Consider the following 18,543-nt stretch of genomic DNA (forward strand, 5'->3'; position numbering starts at 1 on the left):
TATTGCACATCTATCACACATTTACTGCTGCTATATGTTGGCAGTCAAATGCTGATGGTTGCAAGTGAGATTTGATGACGTCTTGAGCCCTAGACCTGGACTTGAGTGTTAATAGTGCAGCAAATTCAGCAAAACAGGAGCAAGGAGCTTGGTTATGCTGTAAAGACCCACCTTGATGTCAAGGCTGGAGCCAGGAGCTGGTCAGCAATAACCCACATGTCAGTGAAGTGAACTCTTTATTCCAAGAAACAAAAGAGCTCAGGCTTAGTGAGCACAACAACTCTTCCCAGTAGGCTTTGCCACAAAATCTTCCTCCTCACCAGGACTATGTTTCTCCACCCCTGACCTAGGATGCTGGGCTTGGGGGTGGAACTCAACAGCTGAAACAACAGTAATTCAAGCAATTTTTCTTCATTTGAAAAGATGACAATACTTACTTCCATGATCAGCATTGCAGCATTGCTTATTTTTATTATGAGTACATTTTAAAACAACAGTTGCCCATTCAGTGGAATCAGCTTGCATTGAAGTGATCTGTGTGCTTGTGGTCAGGGATAGGATGATGGGGACAAGCCATGCATCCAATCTATGCATTAATCAACTGTGCTATGAATGCAGTCAGAAAAAAAAGGTATTCAATAGAGGGCCACTGAGGATGCTCCTCACCTGGGGCACTCTTTGGTCTAGGGCCAGCACTGAGGGCACCTGTACACCTGGATGCTGTTTTCTCTGGTTCAAGATCCCTGAGGTCAGTAGAAAGCACTGCTCTGTTCACATTGGAGAAAGTGGTAAATCATATATAGTCCATGGTCTTTCACAAAGTTAGGAAGTTCCTGGCTTACATTCAGAGACTGGTTCAGGCCTGAGAACAAATCAACTGTCCTGTTTTCCTTATTTCACCTCTAGCTGGAAGAACTATTGTAGATCCAGTTTGGGCCTTCCTGGCAGCAGAGGTTTTTTCAGCACAGGGTCTGCAATGTCATTAAGAAAGTTATATTCAAGCAGAAATTCATTGATGTACAAATGACTAAAACAATAACCACACAAATCATCTGATTTCCGCTGACACCCTCAAGGCAACACTGTTCAGTTTTGCCGATTCAGTTACTGCACTCATGGTATAATCTCGGCTGAGACTCTTCTGAAATCACTGATAAAAGCTGAGATCCAGGCAAAAAGCTCTTCTGAGTCTCGATCTTCTGCTTCCCCAAATTTCATCTGCAAGATAATAACAATAATAATGACTAGCTGTTTAATGTTATTCGCATACAGTACGAGCCATTGTAAAGATTATTGTGGATTGGAAAGATCAGGCAAGAGTGACGAGTTGAAATATAGCCTGCTTGCTCTATGTGAATGTAGGATTTGTCACAATGAAAGCCCAGGAAGCAAAATGGCACTTAAACTGTGTTGGAAGGTTCTGTTACAGAAAGGCCAAACCCAGGTGGTTTCCAAGCATGATTTATTGCTGTAAGCATCTTGAATACCAATGGTGTAAGGATGGCAACTGATGGCAGGAAGGTCAAGAAAAGCAGATCCGCCATACTGCAGAAATGCTATGCCACCCTCTTATGTTCTCTGCGGCATTTCCCACATGTCTCTTAAAGTGAGAATCAGGCCTCTTTGTGATCAAAATATGCAGGGCCCAACCCACTTAAGCATGGAGAACTGCCTCTACATTTCTAAGATGCCATGCACTAATTCATTATTGATATGCACTGTTGCATGCCACCCCAATATCCAAGCAAGTGTGAGATTCCAGGGGTCCCAAGCATTCACCCAGGGTTGGTGTTTCCTTTTGGAAATGAGGCAAAGTGGTGACTGTGGTGTCTATATGATATGATTTATTTACACATATATACAACCTGAGCCTATGTGGTGAAATTTTTCATAGCAGAACAGTTAGGGCCTGAGGCACCAGCTTGTGAGGATGATTGTGGGAGGATGTGTGCATGATGTCACAAAGCTGTACATGTGAGCATCGCACCTCCTTCCCAAGCTGGGCAGAAGCTTCCGAGGCTTTGGGAACGAGGCGCCAGGGAAACATTTAGGGCACTGACCTAGTCTTCCTGGTTCACTGACCACACACCATTGTATAGGTCATTTTGGTGACTGTTTCACAATGATGGAACACCCTTCTCCTGAGAGGCACCCTAATTTGAGCCCAGGCATCATTTGAAAGAATACTAGATTTTAAAAATTATTTCCACCACTATTTGGGATTAAGTGTTAAATACAGTAATGGGCAGTTAGCTTATTTCACTTGCACAACAAAAATTAAAAGCAAGGATTTATTCTTGAATTACACCTGTAATATATAATCTTTGAAACAAAATAAAAAAATTCCTTCCAGTAACACCTTAGAGACCAACTAAGTTTGTCATAGGTATGAGCTTTCGTGTGCATGCACACTTCTTCAGATACACTGAAACAGAAGTCACCAGACCCTTATATATAGTGAGAGGGTGGGGAGGGGTATTACTCAGAAGGGTGGTGAGAATGGGTGATTGGCTGATAGGAGTGGTAAACCTGTTGATGACTGTTAACGACTGTTAACAACTGCAATTTCTGTTTCAGTGTATCTGAAGAAGTGTGCATGCACACAAAAGCTCATACCTATGACAAACTTAGTTGGTCTCTAAGGTGCTAATGGAAGGATTTTTTTTTGATTTTTTTTTACTGCATCAGACCAACATGGTTACCTACCTGTATATAATCTTTGAGAAATTCTAAATCACATCAAATTCCTTTTCAATTATTATTCCAGTAATTCAGAAAGGGGGTACTATTATTGAATACATAAGCACACCTGTACCCTCAATGCATTCCCTAATTAAAATTAGGATAGTTAACTTGTCAAGTTCATCTGTTTCTCATAGTTTGCTCAACCAATCCACTGCCCTAAGTGAGAAAATCACATTAACATTTTTAAGCTATTTGGATAAATAACAATTTGGCCAGAGTTAACAAGATAGCCATTAAATCCATATTTGGAATTTGCCCAGTTCTTGGATGCAGCATAAGGAAAAACTATCTCTGTCTGTAGTTGGTTACATCTACATCATTTTATATGTCTTAATCTGCAATTTCTGCCCCAAGCATTTAGGATAAGAAAAGGGAGGTGGAAAGAAATATTGCCATTTTTTCCTGGTGGAGATTCTGTGCTTCTCACAATTGCACTGTACAAGTGGGATGATGAGAATTGAGGTACAACTCTTTGGGGTCCAGAACAGCCTTTCTCAACCTAGTGCTCTCCAGATGTTTTGAACTACAATTCTCATACGCCCCAGTTGGCATTATCATCCAAACCAGCTGAAGGGTGCCAGTTTGGTGAAGGCTTGTCCAGAGTCTATCTCAAGATAAAATGATAGAACCTATGGGCAGCTCAAAGGAGGGCAACAAATATTTATTCATTTAGCCAATGTACATGCCATTTGTTCAAAGGAATTTTTCCTAAAAATGGTGACCATTAAAAGAAGTTACGGTACATAAAACAATATAATTATATAATTCCAAACATCCAAACTGTTCCATACAGTCAAATAACTACTAATGCAAAAGATGGTGAGGGACCTGGAGTCCAATCCCTATAAGGAAAGGTTGGATATATTTTGCCTGGAGAAAAAATGATGGAGAAGCATTGCAAAAGCATTTTTCAGATATACGGGCTGTGGTGGCATGCCCATGCTAGAATCAGAGAAACTGGAAGTCAGGGTGGAAGGATCTGTCACTTTTGGTTCTCCCAGTTCCTTAATTTTTTCTGATCTTAAATTCAGTTCTCCACATTCTGCAGCAAAAAAATCCTTAGGAAAATCCATCAGTGTTTTAGTGCAAATTTCTCCTAATAAACACATCTTTATATGAAGTTTTAACTAATGTACACATATATTTTTTTCAAACAATTTGGCCTAATATAATGTATTTCTTTGTTATGTTCTCACCAATCTATTTATTTCTTGTATTTATATACACCATTGCCCTTAATATTTGCATTTTTTTTTAAAAAAAAAAACATTGCTTGGCGAACTGCATAACAAAATTCAGATGAGTGCAAATTTTGAAAGGTTCACATTTGTTTGTTTGTTTTTGGAAAGTGAGAATTTGATAGATTCTGCTTCAGATGAAATCAAATTTCTCCTCCATACTGAGTTGGAACCTCACTACTGATCCCTGATCAAAAAAACATACAGCATTGCTTAAAAAGCAAACCCACACTGTGGGATTTGTTCCTACTTCTAAGCAAAGTAGGGACTGAGAAGTTGCATTATGGCTCATCATCAATTGCACAGAATGGTTTCAGCAAAATCTCCTTATCCCTGTACTGATGGTCAATTGATTATTCATTTGCTCTGTTTCTCTTTATTTTGGCATATCAATAAAACACATAATCTGACAACAGGCTCTTACAGGGACCCAAAGCAAAGAGTCACAAATCATTCCAAATCTAATTCACTCACCAATCAACTAAACTTCCTCTATCAGTGACTAATCAATAGCTCTCACAATGAGCTCCTAATTGCACCTCTGGGGTGATGATAACACAGCCCACGAAAGGCTTGCCAATAATTAAGCAGTAGTGAAGAAAAGATACTATTTCTACAGCTAACGACCAAACATATAGAAAGTGTTGATCTCCAGCAGGGTGAATTGAATACAATCCTACGCAAATCAAATGTTAATCCCATCATATCTCCTTATGATGAAGCACACACACATACCCCAAAATTGGGGAGTAACAAGTGCAGCAACCAATAGATTTATCTACACTGTTGATAATGCAGCTGCTACCAATAGCTGAGAGGTACTCTTAGGAGTATTTACAGGCTTGGAAACTCTGTTTGCTATAGATGTTCAGTGGAAAGAGTAGCACATCCAACCAATGCATGTGTTTGTTTGTTTGTTTGTTTGGCTGCTTGTTTTATAAACAGTTCCCTTATGAGCATACTATCAATAATAATCAATAATCAATAATTTTGTTATTTATGCCCCGCCCTTCTGGCTGTGTTTCCCCAGCCACTCAGAATAAAATGTTCGAATCCAAGAAGCAAAATAAACCAAAAAAATCTGAGCATTTAAAAATTGAAGGGAGGCGGAGAAAAATTGTGCAAGACAATTTAGAGAGAAATCTCAACAAGATTTTGTTTAGAATGCTAGTTGCTTAAAAGGTGAATTTAAAAAAATAAATAAATAAGTAGTCATTAGTCACCAAAATGACCACCAGGTAATTCTGTTCTGGGAAGGCTGTTCCGTAGCCAGAAGAGTACAACCTCTAAGTCTGTAGTTGCACAGTTTAATTCAAAAGCTATAGTAATGATATGGCTTGAAGCGTCTGAACAGCTGCTGTGTCAATGTTCTGCAACAGATTTTTAAGCACCCATTTGAAATGGGTGGAAAATCACAGCCTGCAGGTACAATCCAACAAAGATTAGTCACAACTTATAGTGCAGACTTAGGCACACCTACCCAGAAGTAAACCTCTGTGAGACTCAAGGGAAATACAATCCACTAGTGATGCAAAGGGGTTGGATCAGCCTGACTGATACTTCCTGAACCAATAAACAAACTGAAACACATCTACCATTTGAAATTCACAGTTCTCCGAATTTTGTGAAGGTCTCCATGATTTGAGTGAAAACAATGTGATAATTCAGGAACATTGCTTGCAAATATGCACATACTAAGAGAAATGCACGTATAAAGCAAATAATTTGTGTGTGAGAGAATTTTTTAAAATAAACTGATGCACAAATGAAAGAGAGAGAAACTGAAAACAACAGATCCATCCATCCTTGCATTCTGCTGACTTTCATAGCATTTGCTGCCTATCGAGCATGCGCTGGATTGCAACCTTAAGGTGCAGAGCAGAAAGAGCTTGCTGGGTGAGGCAGAGACCCTGCACTAGCTTCCTGGCAGGTGAATTATTGATACTTACTATGAGGAGGATGGGTGAGGCATCAGGGAGTCTGGCGTGGTGCAAATGCACCAGCCGCACCAATCCAACACTCCTGCCAGGGCACTGTCCTGATGTCCACACCACGGTCCCCTTTTCCTCTCAGTAAACAACAGTGACCCACCCTCCAGAAAGCTAGCAAAACAGCTCCACTCCCTCTAGGAAGCCACTTCTGGTGCAGAGCTTATTCAATGTTATTTGCAGATGAGAATGTGTATGTAGAGAGGTGATTGCTTCTCAGTTTTACATAAAACATTACAGAAAGGGATGGTGAGGCCCCTCAAGCATTTGGGAGCATCATCTGAACAGGAGCAGAAGATTAAAGCAATGCTGGACCCAGAAAAATGCAATTAGTGAGGTTTTGCTGAAAATAACCTTTTCATAAGAATATGTCAAGGTCTTTTTCAGTGTCTCTCTTGTCTTTTATTTTAAAAAGTGTAGCTACACAGTGGCATAGCAAATTAGATTTGAGAGTTATCATTTGTGATCCAAGGCTGCATCCTCAGGACATGTGATGTGGGGGAAAGGCATGGAGATACATGGACTGTAGAAAAAGCTTTACTGTAAGCAGTTGCCTTTCACATCACCAGAGAACCCACACAGGGGAGGAAACATTTAAATGCATGCAGTGTGGAAAGAGCTTCAGTGTAAGCAGTCAACTTACTTTACATCGAAGAACCCATGCAGCGGGAAAACCATATAAATGCATAGAGTTTCAGGAGAGCTTTAGTGGGAGCGGAAACCTTACCCAACATTAAAAACCACAGATGGGAGAATTCACCTAAACACGAGGAATTGCTGTGGTCCAAGAGGTGGCTTTGGGTCATAGTCCCAGGAGGTAACCACCTCTCAGGAAAACTCTTGCCCCATTGGGCTCCCCAGAGCAAAACATTTTGAACCAGGATAGTCTTGTCTTGGCAGGACTCCCAGGGAAGGAGGAGGAGTTTGCAGGTACTAGGGAGAGACTGGGGGAGGGGGAAATGAGATCCACCTACTCTCCCACCTTTCATAACCTTTGTTCCCATACTGAGAAAAGCAATCCCAACCAGACAAGTCTCTGAAGGACATGGAGCATAGCCTCTGATGGGGACATTTTCCAGTCTGAGGGCCACAGGGCCTTATGGGAAGGTTTCCAGGGGCCACATGACAGTGGTGGGCAGAGCCAGAGGCAAAAGTGGGCAGGGCAACAAATGTGAATCTTACAGTAGGCTAGTTATTACAAATACTCTCACAGCCCTCTCTGTCCTCCATCCAAACAAGCAAGACACATCATTGGAGCTCAAGGAGATGTTCAGGCAACAGCACTCAAGGATAACTCCTACCTAGAGAGGCCTAGAAAGCTATGTTTGATCTCCAAGCCCAAAGGATAAATGATGGTCTTTCCAATAGCCATAGTCCAAGCCATTTAGGGCTTTATATGTAACCACCAACACCTTGACTTGTTCTTGGGAACTTTGGCTCACAGTCTAAACAGTCAAGCACCATGGAGGTTATCAAGGGCCTGGTGAAATCTATCCATCTCAGGCTGGCTCAGATGTGTACAGCAGAAAGTAAGAACCATGAACATCCATGATGGGTGTGATCTGAGGTGGGGATCACTGGAACCTAGTCTTGGAACCGCTTCTCAACAACATCAGAGTTCATCCTTGGGCTGCATGGAGCGGTAATAAAGAAGAGAGCATATGTTGAGCACCTTTTCTTCTTACTGAATAACTTAGCATCCACCCTGCAAACTCGTCATCCAGACTTCCTCCACTGACAAACAGAGCAGAACGGAGCTTTGCTGCAGCAGCTCTCACATTGCTAAAGGCAACATCCAAAGTGGCCTAACCCAGCAGTCATTGCCACTGTGAGAACATGAACTTGAAACACAAAGTAGGTACAGCATGTTCAGTCAAGATGTGCAGAGAGAGTGCAATGCGCTGAGATTTACCGCAGCTGGAAAATTATGGAAAATTGTCGGGCATCCTTCTTCTTGCATACTACTTTGCATTAGCCATGCATTCATCATATTTTTTTTTTAATTGGAGTCATCACCCGTGAAAGGAAATTCAAAGATAACAAGTGTTGATGCAAAGAGTCACTTCATTCAGGAAATGCATTAGGAATCTCCATACAATAAAGATTTTGTTTTTGTCACTTAGTGTTATTTCCTAGAAGTCCCTGTTACTTTAATTGAGATTTATTTATTTATTTAAACACCAAGGCACTTTAAGGTAAACTGTGCAAGTTGATTAAATGAACAGCAGCAATCTGATTTAAAACTTAGCTGGTCCATTCCTAAGCATAGTTACTGGAACAGAAGAAACGCCTCCTATATGCAATGAGATTTACTCCCATGTAATACATGTATGCAGGACTGCTGCCTTTAATAATCACCTAATCCAATGCACGTTTACTCAGAAGTGCACTGTGCTCAAGAGCTCGCTCCCTAGAATGGGTGTTTGAGAATGCAACCTAAACACTGTACTAGGAATCGTATTTGTCAAAGGTGATATTCCCCTGCATTTCTAGAGGTCACTGTTGATAAGAAAACAGCTTATTTTACACTTATATTTTAAAACAAAACGTACCAGTAGGTTGTGATAGGCCTTTTTCATTTCTTGACAGCTTCTATATAACTGAGAAAGGTCGCCTTCATATGCCTGAATCAAATCCTGAAACATAAAGCACAATCCGGAATGAGTGTCGCTTACACACATCAATAAAAAAAAGATCACAAACATTGGGTTGGAGGGAGTCAAACTTGAAGGTTCAGATTCCACACACACACACACACATGCAGGCATCCTCCACTCATTTAACTTCTCCATCATAGTGGTGGGGTGAGAGGAAGGCTTAAGCAAGGAGTGGAGAACCTCAGGCCATCCTGCAGACCTTCCCTGTCAGGATTCTTCTCAGGCCATGCCTTTCTCCAAGCCACACCCCTCACCAGGTGTGCTCTGCAGCCTCCTTCAATGCTTTCGCCTGGCTTGAAGGTGCCCATGAGCTGGGAGAATGCTTCTTGCTTGCCTGAATGGAGAAATTTGACTGTGGCCTCCGTGTGGAAGGAATGTAGCCTACCATAAAAGATGCAGCTTTCCATTTTTGCCACTGGCCCCAGCTCCTGGAAGGTTGCCCACAAGGGAATGTAGTCTTCACACTGTAAAGGGTCCCCCGCTCAGGTTTAAACAAACTATCCATCACACAGCACCATGTTGAGAGCAGAAGTTCAAATATCTCTTCACTATGAAAGGGCACAACCCCACTATGTTATCTGCTAACATTCCTAACCAGAGGTCCAGCTCTGAGGACCTTCTGGCTGTTCCCTCACTGAAAAAAGTGAAGTTACAGGGAACCAGGCGGAGGGCCTTCTCGGTAGTGACGCCCGCCCTGCATAGCTGCCAAGTTATCCCTTTTTTAAAGGGATTTCCCCTTATGCTGAATAGGCTTCCTCGCGAGAAAAGGGAAAACTTGGCAGCTATGCCGCCCTGTGGAACGCCCTCCCATCAAGGAAATAAACAACTACCTAACTTTTAGAAGTCATCTGAAGGCAGCCCTCTTTAGGGATGTTTCTAATGTTTGATATTTTATTATGTTTTTAATATTCTGTTGGGAGCCACCCAGAGTGGCTGGGGAAACCCAGCCAGATGGGCAGGGTATAAATAATTTATTATTATTATTATTATTATTATTATTATTATTATTATTATTATCATCATCATCATCATCATCACAACAACCACATATGCTTGGAAGTAAGTTCTATTCTATTCAATGAGGCTTGCTCCCAGGTAAGTGGTTCTAGGATTGCAGCCATAGTATTTTATTTTTTAAAAAAACAACAACATTGTTATGCTGCGTATCTTCTCTGTATTCATTTGATGATGATGATGATGATATTTATTTTAGCAAATTGACACATGCTAGCCAGCTGCTTATCTCACCATGGTATAAGTGTGGACTGGGCTGTAAATAGATAATAAATTCAATTCCAGTAATAACCCTCTGAGAAGCTATTCCTGAAGGTCAGAGAACCCTCTGGTGTGGCATTCAAAAAGATGCATACAGCTACAACTGGAGGAGAAATTGGCAACACACAACCACATAGACATGAGTCTGTGGCATATGCTGAGGATTATTGATCAACACTGACAATTGGCTTGGCTATACCAAATTATGGGGACCCAGGTGGCTCTGTGGGTTAAACCACTGAGCCTAGGGCTTGCTGATCAGAAGGTCGGTGGTTCGAATCCCTGTGACGGGGTGAGCTCCCGTTGCTTGGTCCCAGCTCCTGCCAACCTAGCAGTTCGAAAGCACGTCAAAATGCAAGTAGATAAATAGGAACCGCTACAGCGGGAAGGTAAACGGCGTTTCCGTGTGCTGCTCTGGTTTGCCAGAAGCGGCTTTGTCATGCTGGCCACATGACCTGGAAGCTATACGCCGGCTCCCTCGGCCAATAATGCGAGATGAGCGCGCAACCCCAGAGTCGGTCACGACTGGACCTAATGGTCAGGGGTCCCTTTACCTTTATACCAAATTACATGACAGGTCATCTTCAGATCCTGGACAAAGAAGGAAAATGCTCCACTGCAGTGATGTCTTGGATGGTGGGCTTAGAGGGACATAAACTTTGAGCAATAGCAGTAACATGCTCTCCTGGAGCAGTAGGGTAATTGACAGCATCTCCTTGCTCTGGTGAGACTTTCAAGCTTTCCTCTTATGTGTGAAAATTTGAACCTAGTCATAGGATGAGGAAAATAGCCAAACAGAGATTGGATACTTATTTCCTTCTCTTTAACGTTGTTGCTACTTCATGCTAGGAGTTGTAGCCATGCAACTTTCTAGAATCTACAACATGTAACATGAATGGCGTCAAACTGACATGGATTGTGACCAGTCAGATGACCCCTCTGTGCAGAGAGTCCCAGGCAGGGACAAAATCCAAGAGGTTTACAGTACTGATTGCATGGTGGGCCACCAAATATCACTAGTGGGCATCCCGGAGTCTGTGGTCTAGATCTTGCTTGGTTTTTTCATTATTATTATTTTGTGACTTGCAGACAAATTTCTGTGAACGAGGAGTGGGGCATCCTTTGCATTCCCCCCATGGGAAATTTTCTGGGGGACACAGACCATGGAGGATACAAAGCCAGAGGCAAAAATGGACAGCTCTGTGGATGTGGCCCATACCTACATATAGCAGGACACATTTCAGCCATGCAAATCTGTCCATGCCTCTTTATCCTCCATCTAAGCAAGCAAAATGCATTATCTCAGTTCAGTTATTCATTCATTCCAGAAAGCAAATGTACTGTACTTGGAGAGAGGGTGGGTGGTCCAGGAAGAGTCGCAAGGGGCTGTAGGGCCACATTCAAAATTTCCCCATCCTTGTCATAAACCCTTCTTTCCCTACATCCAAAAACCCCCTTCACATCTGAGCTCTGAAATTCTACACAGTATATACCCATTTAAACATACTCCTGACCACAGTTACCTTCAGCTCTTTGTAGAACTGTGACTCCATAGCTCCTGCCTTGGTAACCTTGGGTTTTATTAGTCTTCTGCACTCAGCAATGCTGTCTAATTCTTTCCGTAAAACTAATCACAAAATAGAGAGGAAGAAAATGAGGCGTTTTGCCTATCACACTGCCCTGACTTTATTCATTCTGTTTGTTTCAGGAGCTGATACTTCTCATGCACTCACCAACAAACAAACAAATAAGAGAAGAATCATCAGCACATGTATCCTGTTCACAATGGAGTCTGGTCCCTGTATGCAGCAAAGCTCATTCATACTGCCAAATCGCAAATATGAAATGATAGCTTAATGCAGGCATCCCCAAACTGCAGCTCTCCAGATGTTTTGGCCTACAACTCCCATGATCCCTAGCTAACAGGACCAGTGGCCGGGGAAGATGGGAATTGTAGTCCAAAACATCTGGAGGGCCGAAGTTTGGGGATGCCTGGCTTAATGCGAACCTTTAAGCGTGTCTTTTAAGCATGTGGTGCTTCTCCCTGCAATATCCTATTCAACACTTGAAGACAGTAGGCATCAAAATGGGAAGAGGGCTGTCCGTAGTGGGCTTCTCATAACATGCATAGTATACCTTCTGTACAACACAATAAAGTAGGCTACTGGCTTTTCGCAAAATCATTGCTTTTTCTTCTTGATCTTTTCCACCCCACCCCAGTTTGAAGTTCTCTGACAGTTTTATGCCTTTGGTTACTTGCAAGCATCTGATCAATATATCACTGCAATCAGTCAACTGGAGTCTTCCCATCAATCCTAATGGTTTTTCAATTTGGTTTGAAATTCTCTTTCATAGCTCTCCCAACTTCTATCTTGCATTTGGCCAGCAGATTTGGTCCCTTTTCAGCTGGGATTGGATATAAGCACTGGGACCAAATACATATTCAAAAATATGAAACACAGAAATCCTTGCACTTCCAAAAATACTTTTTGAAAAGTCAAAGTCCAAAGAAGCTGGAATTAAGAAGGAATTAGTAAGGAAAATCTGGATATGGATGAGGATCATTAAACTAACATTCAGAGACATCCAAACAAGGCAGCTGGAATGTGTGAATGGATTCCAATAAAACAGTATATTACAAAGGAATTGGATATATTGCTGCTACAATAATTGATTATATGATGTTATATGTTATAGGAAATTTATAGTTAAGGTAAAAGCACTGTAACTGTATATTTGATTCTATGCTTTTAAAATTAGTAGAAAAGAGGATTAAGTAGCTAAAATTATATGAATCTGACAGGATGCATTTTTGGAAATGGTAAATTATTTTGTTGGTTGGTTAATTAACTTCTCTTTCTTGAATTCTTTCTGACTGTTCCATCTTCAAAGGTTTGGGGGCTCTGAAACCTAAACTAAAGTTGCTAGTGGATCTTTCCGAGAGTGGAATTTTGAGGACAATCATGAAGTTACATAGGAAAGTGCCTTATGCCAGCTGGTCAGACAGTTTCTCCACCTGTAGAAGAACTATCTACTCTGACGGGCAAAGTATTTTGGCAGCAGTACCCTGGAGATTTGAACCTGGGATATTATGCATGCAAATCAGGTGCTCCAATTACTGAGCAATGGAAAATAAAGACCATGCTTCCTTCAGCTTCCACTATAGGCCTCCTGCAGGGATTGGCACTACTTGGGTGCCTTCTTCAGAATGAGACCAGAGAGATTTTTGGTAAGGACATAAGAGCCCTCTGTTGGAGACACCATCTGGTCCAGCATCCTGTTTTCAACAGCAACCAACAAGATGTCTCAGGAACTTTCCTTGCATCCTTGGCCAACACTAGCATCTCTTCCTTACATGCCTAGCAGAGAGCACTGGAGCCAGGATGGGAACACATTACCTGTTAGTCCAGGGGACAGGAGAGATCTGGGATGATTTGCTGCATATTTCCATTATCTCAATGCCTAACTCAAAGTTTTGATTTAAATTACTTCCCGAGTCTTTGTTTCGCAACCACACTAAGTTTCTTCTGCCTCCCTCCCATACCTCTTCTAAAGGTCAATGGAGCACTGGTTTAAGGCAAAATGAAATTGACTTCTCTATGCGCAATTTGGAAACTTCATGGCCATTACTTAGATATTTCTCCTCAAATTCCCTTGCAGCGACATGAGAGGTAAAAGTATTGCCATGGCAACTACCCCCCTCAGTAGTTTGAATGTGTTTTTATATTATTATTAAAGAAATTAAAAAAACCAAAAAGCTCTTCTCTTTGAGACCTACAAGCTCAACACGACAGGACCCAGTTCCAGGTGACTTCACAATGTGTAAAAATGCTTTCGGTGAATTCTGAAACCATATTTACATACCTTCAACTTCAGCACTGAGACCTTTGATGGAAGCTGTGGCAAAGCAGAAAAGAAGTCAGATGGTGAACCCAGATAAGTACCACACATACCTAATAGGGAAACGGGTGTTTTGAGAAAAGCAATATTTGCAAGAAAGGAGGGAAGGGAAACAGTCCTCTTACCAGCAGAAACAGCTTTAAATTCTGTCAACTCCTGAGAAAATGTAGCCAAATCAGGCTCATGTAAGAAGATCTGTTCCACAAGGGCATGGAGCAAGGTGAAATTCCTCTCCTTCCCTCGTAGCAATGATAACTACAAACAGAAGACAGCAATGTAATTGACAGGCATGCCTAGATTTGGGGTGTATTATTTTCAAAAAGGGAGGCAGTGGGGAAATGTTATAGCTCCAAGGAAAATTTAATAAGAGCAGAAAAAGTGGGGTTAAGGTTTCTTTAAGCTTCTATTCAACCTATCAGGATTCAAAGAGGTCTTTCTGCAAAGGGCTTGTACAACACCTTTATCACAGCATCCTCATGAAGGATGTTGTGAATATCGTGGTACCTCAGGTTACAAAATGTCAAGTTACAAACACTTCAGTTTACAGACTCCGCTAATCTGGAAGTAGTACCTCGGGCTAAGAACTTTGTCCCAGGATCAGAAAAAAAATCATGTGCTGGCGGCGCGGCGGCAGCAAGAGGCCCCGTTAGCTAAAGTGGTACCTCAGGTTAAGAGTGGTTTCAGGATAAGAATGGACCTCCAGGACGAATTAAGTTCATAACCAGAGGTACCACTGTATACCAGCTTGGCTGCAGGATTTGCCAGAAGGAGGTGTACAAGGCGCCATCCAACCGCCTTAGGGACTCCAATCTGGATTTGTGTGTAGGGTTTACTTCTTAGCCTTTTCTTCTCCTGAAGATGTTCCACAAGGCAGCAGAGGTTTAGGATCAGATTTTCCTTCTCCTAGATGGGCTTCCTTCCCAGGTTGGCAAACCCCACCTGTCCCTTGCTTCCCTCTACAGCAGGCATGTCAAACATGCGGCCCTCCAGATGTTTTGGACTACAATTCCCATCTTCCCCAACCACTGGTCCTGCTAGCTAGGGATCATGGGAGTTGTAGGCCAAAACATCTGGAGGGCCGCATGTTTGACATGCCTGCTCTACAGCATGTGCGGAAACCACCATCTTGGGCATTGGTCTTGTCCGCTCAATCTGCCAGAGCCAGTCTTCAGATACAAGGGAAGTCCCTAATTCATAGACGGTTTGAGATCCAATGGCTACCCTTACCTGTTTTCATTGGCCAGCTGAAGCCATTCCCAGGGTATGGCCACTGTTGCGTGCTGAGAGCTGAGTGCAGGATGGGGACCAAAGGTGGGTAAACTAACCCAGAAGGAGCACAATGTGTCCCCCACCAGAGGTGTCCCCCACCACTACCCAACACCTCTAATGTATAGCTCTGTTTTCCCTGGGAAGACATCAGTGAGGCCGAGAGAGGAGTCTTGTCATCTGGGCAGCCCAGGACCTCCATACACCCTGCCCAGGCTTGTGTCCTGGGGAGGTCACTTTGGTGCTGCTAATGCAGTGGTTTGACTTTACCCCTGGAGATGCACTCCATTGTCTCTTGAGACAGACAGGTGTCAACAATGCCACTTAGGAACTAAAGCTGAGAAATACTACCATAGCTAAGAACCAGCCTGGCTATTGCAATGTTCTTCAGAGACCCTTCAGTGTTTTCTCTTGCCTTCAGAAGAGAGGTAGGTGGTGATCTCAGATAGGGCCTTCTCCATTGTGACACCCATGTCTGATATACCTTTCCCAGGGAAGCTTGCCATGAGCAGTATTCTACTAACTCACTCCATCAGCTCAAGACTTTCCACTTTCATAATGGGACTCCCCCTGTCTCCTCACCCAACTTGTGTCCTCCCCAAACCCACTCCAGGAGGTTAGGGAAACCCTTAAATCAAATTTAGGGGGCACAGGAGGAGGGGGGAACATTGCATTGTGAAATGCTTCCACTGACAGAAGCACTACATTGGATTCTATGTCTGGTGTTGACGTTTATGTATTTTTGGTGCCAAATGAAGACCTTTTTATTTGACGTATAAATTTTTGATTTTGGGTTGTGTTTTAACATTGCCTCTGTTTTAAAGTTTATTTTACACTACTCTGCTATTTTGGGCTTTTTTAAGGATGTTCTTATCACTGTTGAGCTGCTCTGAGAAACCTTTTTAAAGGTTGAAGAAAGCCCTCTCCCAGGCTGCCACACACACCAAGCTTCTGAGGGCAGAGGAACTACCAAGAGAGGGTCCTCTCTGCTGAGTAAATATTACTCCTGGGAATAATTCTTCTGAAGGTTTTATATTTTAAATAGATACAATAAACTACACATTTTTCACCTTTTGGTATTTGTCCCTTTCCTCCATTTTTCGGAGGGATGGGGGCTTATACACTAGATACACAGAAGCCCCCTCCAGAAATTATTCCTCCACACCAGTTGGCAACATGGCACCCTCCCAAAATTGAATAACTTCAGCTCTCTGAACCCAACCTTTGGCCATGAGCAGGGTGAAGCTGATGAAAGCTGGAGAACAACAATCTCTGGAGGGCATCAAGTTGACTACTGATGCTCCACAGGTTCTCTGATCTTCCGTAGAAAATGTGAATGTATTAAGGCGTTGTCAGCAGGGATGGAGGTATTGAGGGTGCTACTCTCTCACACATCACATGCTTTAAATCAGGCATCCCCAAACTGCGGCCCTCCAGATGTTTTGGCCTACAACTCCCATGATCCCTAGCTAACAGGACCAGTGGTCGGGGAAGATGGGAATTGTAGTCCAAAACGTCTGGAGGGCCGAAGTTTGGGGATACCCAATACAGAGAGGGAAAATGTCTGAAGGGAGCTTGACTGGCAAGAATAGCTGTAGACCCATGTACAAAAAGGAAAGCAGGTAACGTGGTCCTGGGAGTAACACACTGGCCGATTTTAACATTGAAAACATGATATATATTTTTCCTAGACAGTGACAAAAGGTTTCACACTCCAGTGTAAAACAGTAAGAATAGTTCATGTAAAACAATGCTTTAAGTCTCCATAGTGGGATCGAGAAAGATGTCGTCTGGCACAGTAAGGTTTTGTAGATATTTTTCATAATGATAAATGTGGTAGTTCAGCAGAAATATAAAAAAAGGCAAACATCCAAATTGGGGCTCTGAATTGTCGCTTGCATCATAAATCATTCACTCAATATACTGAAATCCCTGGGAAGTGCCATGGTGGGGGAAATAACTTCCACTTCTATTTAGAGATGTGGCAGAATTTGATAATATGCTTTAAGGTTCAAGGCTGCCTAGAGAATATGCAGTCAGTAATAGGAGCAGCCAAACACAGAGTTTGAGGCAAAGGAAACTGCTCTTATTGTCAACATTTTCAAAGGCAAATCATCAGTCCTGCAAATGGATCACAGATAACACAACCAAAATGTCACTTTGACATAGGCATATCCTATAGAATCTTAATTCTGGCCTAGAAACTGTTGTTCATTCATCTCTGTTTCGGACAAAATTTTGGTATTTGCAGATGTCCACACATCTTAAATTATATTCCTGCAATGTGGATACTACCAGATGGAAGCCGCCATTCTGGGCAGCTTCCAATATTCCATATTTACTCAAATCTAATACTCACCTTTTTTGGCCAAATTACATTGCAAAAATCAGGGTGTGCATTTGATTTGATGGCACGTTTACATTCACAAGCAAAGACTTTTTTTGGTTTCAAGGTTCTGAAAACTGAGGTGCACATTAGATTCAATGGTGCATTAGACTCAAGTAAATATGGTAAAGGTAAAGGTAAGAGGACCCCTGACCATTAGGTCCAGTCGTGACCGACTCTGGTGTTGCGGCGCTCATCTCGCGTTATTGGCCGAGGGAGCCGGCGTACAGCTTCCAGGTCATGTGGCCAGCATGACTAAGCCACTCCTGGTGAACCAGAGCAGCACACAGAAATGCCGTTTACCTTCCCGCCAGAGTGGTACCTATTTATCTACTTGCACTTTGACATGCTTTAGAACTGCTAGGTTGGCAGGAGCTGGGACTGAGCAACAGGAGCTCACCCCGTCGCGGAGATTCGAAATGTCGACCTTCTGATCGGCAAGCCTGGGCTCAGTGGTTTAACCCACAGCGCCACCCGCATCTAATGATATATGATATATATAGTCATATATATAGTCTAATGCCTAATGATATATATAAACATCATTAGGCATTAAACATTAAAAAAACTTCTCTATACAGGGCTGCCTTCAGATGTCTCCTAAAGGTTGTATAGTTTTCTCTTTGGCTCAGGGGTCACATAATTCCATACCCTCCAACATTTCTCCCATGAAAATAGGAACGTCCTAAGGAAAAGCAGGATATTCCAGGATCAAATCAGAAACAGAGACAACTGTAGATCTGGGACTGTCCCTGGAAAATAGGGACACTTGGAGGGTCTGGACCAGGCATCCCCAAACTACGGCCCTCCAGATGTTTTGGCCTACAACTCCCATGATCCCTAGCTAACAGGACCAGTGGTCAGTGGTGATGGGAATTGTAGTCTAAAACATCTGGAGGGCCAAAGTTTGGGGGTGCCTGGTCTGGACTTTGCCAGAGTAGTTTGCACTGAGTCTCAGCATTTCTTTGAAGGGGTTGGAGCGTCTAGAAAACATTCATCTGAAGGGAATGACATTGCTGTATTATTTATCTGCACTCAGGAAAAAGAGAGAGATTTAAACACTTTTTTAAAGGAAAATTGTACTCTCC

At 42.5% G+C, this 18,543-nt stretch overlaps 1 protein-coding gene across 2 annotated transcripts in view; it reads right to left on the bottom strand.

The window, feature by feature from the left end:
- Window positions 1-439: 439 nt before the first annotated feature.
- The window catches only part of LOC118089204 (formin-F-like), an 85,063-nt gene continuing 66,959 nt past the window's right edge, over window positions 440-18,543 (bottom strand). Inside the window, exons 13-17 of one of the 2 annotated variants that reach the window (XM_035123679.3) lie at window positions 13,929-14,058; window positions 13,768-13,800; window positions 11,427-11,530; window positions 8,524-8,607; window positions 440-1,218 (exon numbers count right to left, since the gene is read on the bottom strand). In XM_035123679.3, the coding sequence (XP_034979570.3) occupies window positions 1,114-1,218; window positions 8,524-8,607; window positions 11,427-11,530; window positions 13,768-13,800; window positions 13,929-14,058 (456 nt within the window). In that variant the 3' untranslated portion in view covers window positions 440-1,113. The remainder of the gene's footprint in view (window positions 1,219-8,523; window positions 8,608-11,426; window positions 11,531-13,767; window positions 13,801-13,928; window positions 14,059-18,543) is intronic. The other variant, XR_004693083.3, reaches the window with a different exon arrangement.

Source organism: Zootoca vivipara, chromosome 7 (assembly GCF_965207765.1).
Source record: "Zootoca vivipara chromosome 7, rZooViv2.hap1.1, whole genome shotgun sequence".
NCBI classification, from domain to species: domain Eukaryota; kingdom Metazoa; phylum Chordata; class Lepidosauria; order Squamata; family Lacertidae; genus Zootoca; species Zootoca vivipara.